This window comes from Diaphorina citri, unplaced genomic scaffold (genome assembly GCF_000475195.1).
Source record: "Diaphorina citri unplaced genomic scaffold, Diaci psyllid genome assembly version 1.1 scaffold2100, whole genome shotgun sequence".
NCBI lineage: Eukaryota > Metazoa > Arthropoda > Insecta > Hemiptera > Psyllidae > Diaphorina > Diaphorina citri.
This window is the reverse complement of record NW_007379525.1, coordinates 1-1,942: the sequence shown is the minus strand read 5'-3', so window position 1 is coordinate 1,942 and position 1,942 is coordinate 1. Positions and strand designations below refer to the sequence as shown.

At 40.6% G+C, this 1,942-nt stretch overlaps 1 protein-coding gene across 1 annotated transcript; it reads right to left on the bottom strand.

The window, feature by feature from the left end:
* Positions 1-224: 224 nt before the first annotated feature.
* LOC103518169 (dual specificity protein phosphatase CDC14A-like) lies at positions 225-1,211 on the bottom strand. Its single transcript, XM_017447721.1, has one exon. The coding sequence runs from the start codon at positions 1,209-1,211 to the stop codon at positions 225-227; it is 987 nt and encodes a 328-aa protein (XP_017303210.1).
* Positions 1,212-1,942: the final 731 nt, after the last annotated feature.

Below are 1,942 nucleotides of genomic sequence, written 5' to 3'. Positions count from 1 at the left end.
TGATGTTCTACAGACGGTACCTTTGGTAACGGAACCTAACTCCTAGACAGCAGGACCGACACACTATCCTCATGATTGTTCTAACCGAGTTTCTACAGGTTGTACAGGACCGTCTTGACACCCCTCTATCTTATGGCCAGATAAGCTGTCGCTTGATGTTTCATAAGGTCTCCGTAGCATACCTTAAATTATCATTCTTTACCGTTCCGCTTCCGTTCGGTAACCTAGGTCTCTAGAGGACCGGGTACCCAACGGAGTTGGTGGTATTGGTTCCTCTTTGTCAGGACAGTTCTCCTTCTCCTCACGTGTTTAATCATGTAAGCACCAATCAGACATCCCGTCCTGCCTAGCCCGGCCTTACAATGTACTGCTATTGGTCCTTTGTATTTCTCACAGACCTTGATGAATTCACACAGAATATCATTAGGTGGTGCGGTGCCATCAGGAAAGTAAAAGTCTACATGATCCAGACCCGCCTCAGTAAACTTACGTTCATCATAGTTCTTCTGGTTGAGTCTGACTACAAGTTGAACACCGTTCTGTAGGAAATAGTCCAGATAGAACTCTGGAGGATGGTAACACGTGTTCTGTTCTGTCGTGTTAGGTCCGGAGAACGCTAGCAACTTGTTAGGAACTATCCAGCTGATATCACCGAACTGGATTCTCTCATACTTCTCCATCTCGTCGACATCGAAATCATCAAAATCAAACAGGTTATGCTGACGCGCTTTAAACACAGCATTGAAACATTCCAGTAATTCTAGGGTGTACTTGGAGTTTTCGTCAGATGCATCTTGAAAAGCAATGAACGGTACCTTGTTGTTCGCTTGCAGAGCTTTGTAGATTTCATTTGGTGTGAATTTGAGGTAGATGATAGCATAGCAGCCAATGAGGAAAGCTGCATTAAGGCGTTTCTTAGGATTATTTCCGGTGTAGTGAATGATGACCTTATGTTTCAATGTAGAGGAGTTCAGCTTTGCCTTCAATTTATCACAATAGCGGTATAATGTGGACAGACAGATCGGTCCGAAATCACCGAAAAAGTTCAAATACACATGTGTTTCGTCGGTGCAGAAGAAATGTATTTTTGTGGTGGTGGGACGTTCTCTGTTAGATTTGAAAGTGGCAAAGTACAGGCGGTCTTTCTGAATTTCTGTGAAGAGGTCCAAATCCTTGACATCATGGCCTTCAAGTGGCGTATGCTTGTTCATGGTGAAAACTCTTCAAGCCCTGGAAAATGAAGAAAAAAGATTCAATTGAATTCAATTTGTACCGAAATAATAGGTACCTACCTACACATGATTAATTGTGTTTTATTGCTGCAAATTTCCTATTACCACTATTGTCATACGTACACAATACACATATGCACTTGAATCTCATTAACTTTCACAACTACGTACATAGACTACATAGTACATAGATGTATAAGTTAAGATAAACTGATATATAATATCATTGCTCATTAATTTTCAACGTCAAAAACAATAATTTATTCAAGACAATAATCATTAATGAATTGCTCATGATACCTACTCAATACCCACATGTTTTTGCGGATTTTTGTTGAAGAAAGTTCGTGTTTCGTGTTCAGCTCAGTGTTCTTGCGAGTAAAATATTTCCAGAACCTCGTGACGATTCGTCAAATGAGTATTCCCGTATCTCGTGTTCAAAATTTTGGTGCCATAGTATGGGATTATCTTGTCTGTGCAATTGGGGTGTTGTGGTTTCTGCGACTATTCAATCAAAACTATGATAACTGGCTTCAATCAGTTTCGGACCAACATTCAACATCCGAGCGCAAATTGCATGCATTGTTACAGTATTTTATTACGATTCCAGAGTGTTAATCATTCTCTTTCACTAGATTGACACATTGCCGTAACGGATGTGCTATTCAATGGGGACTAATGAGGAATGGAGGAACCGCGTGAAATGCAAT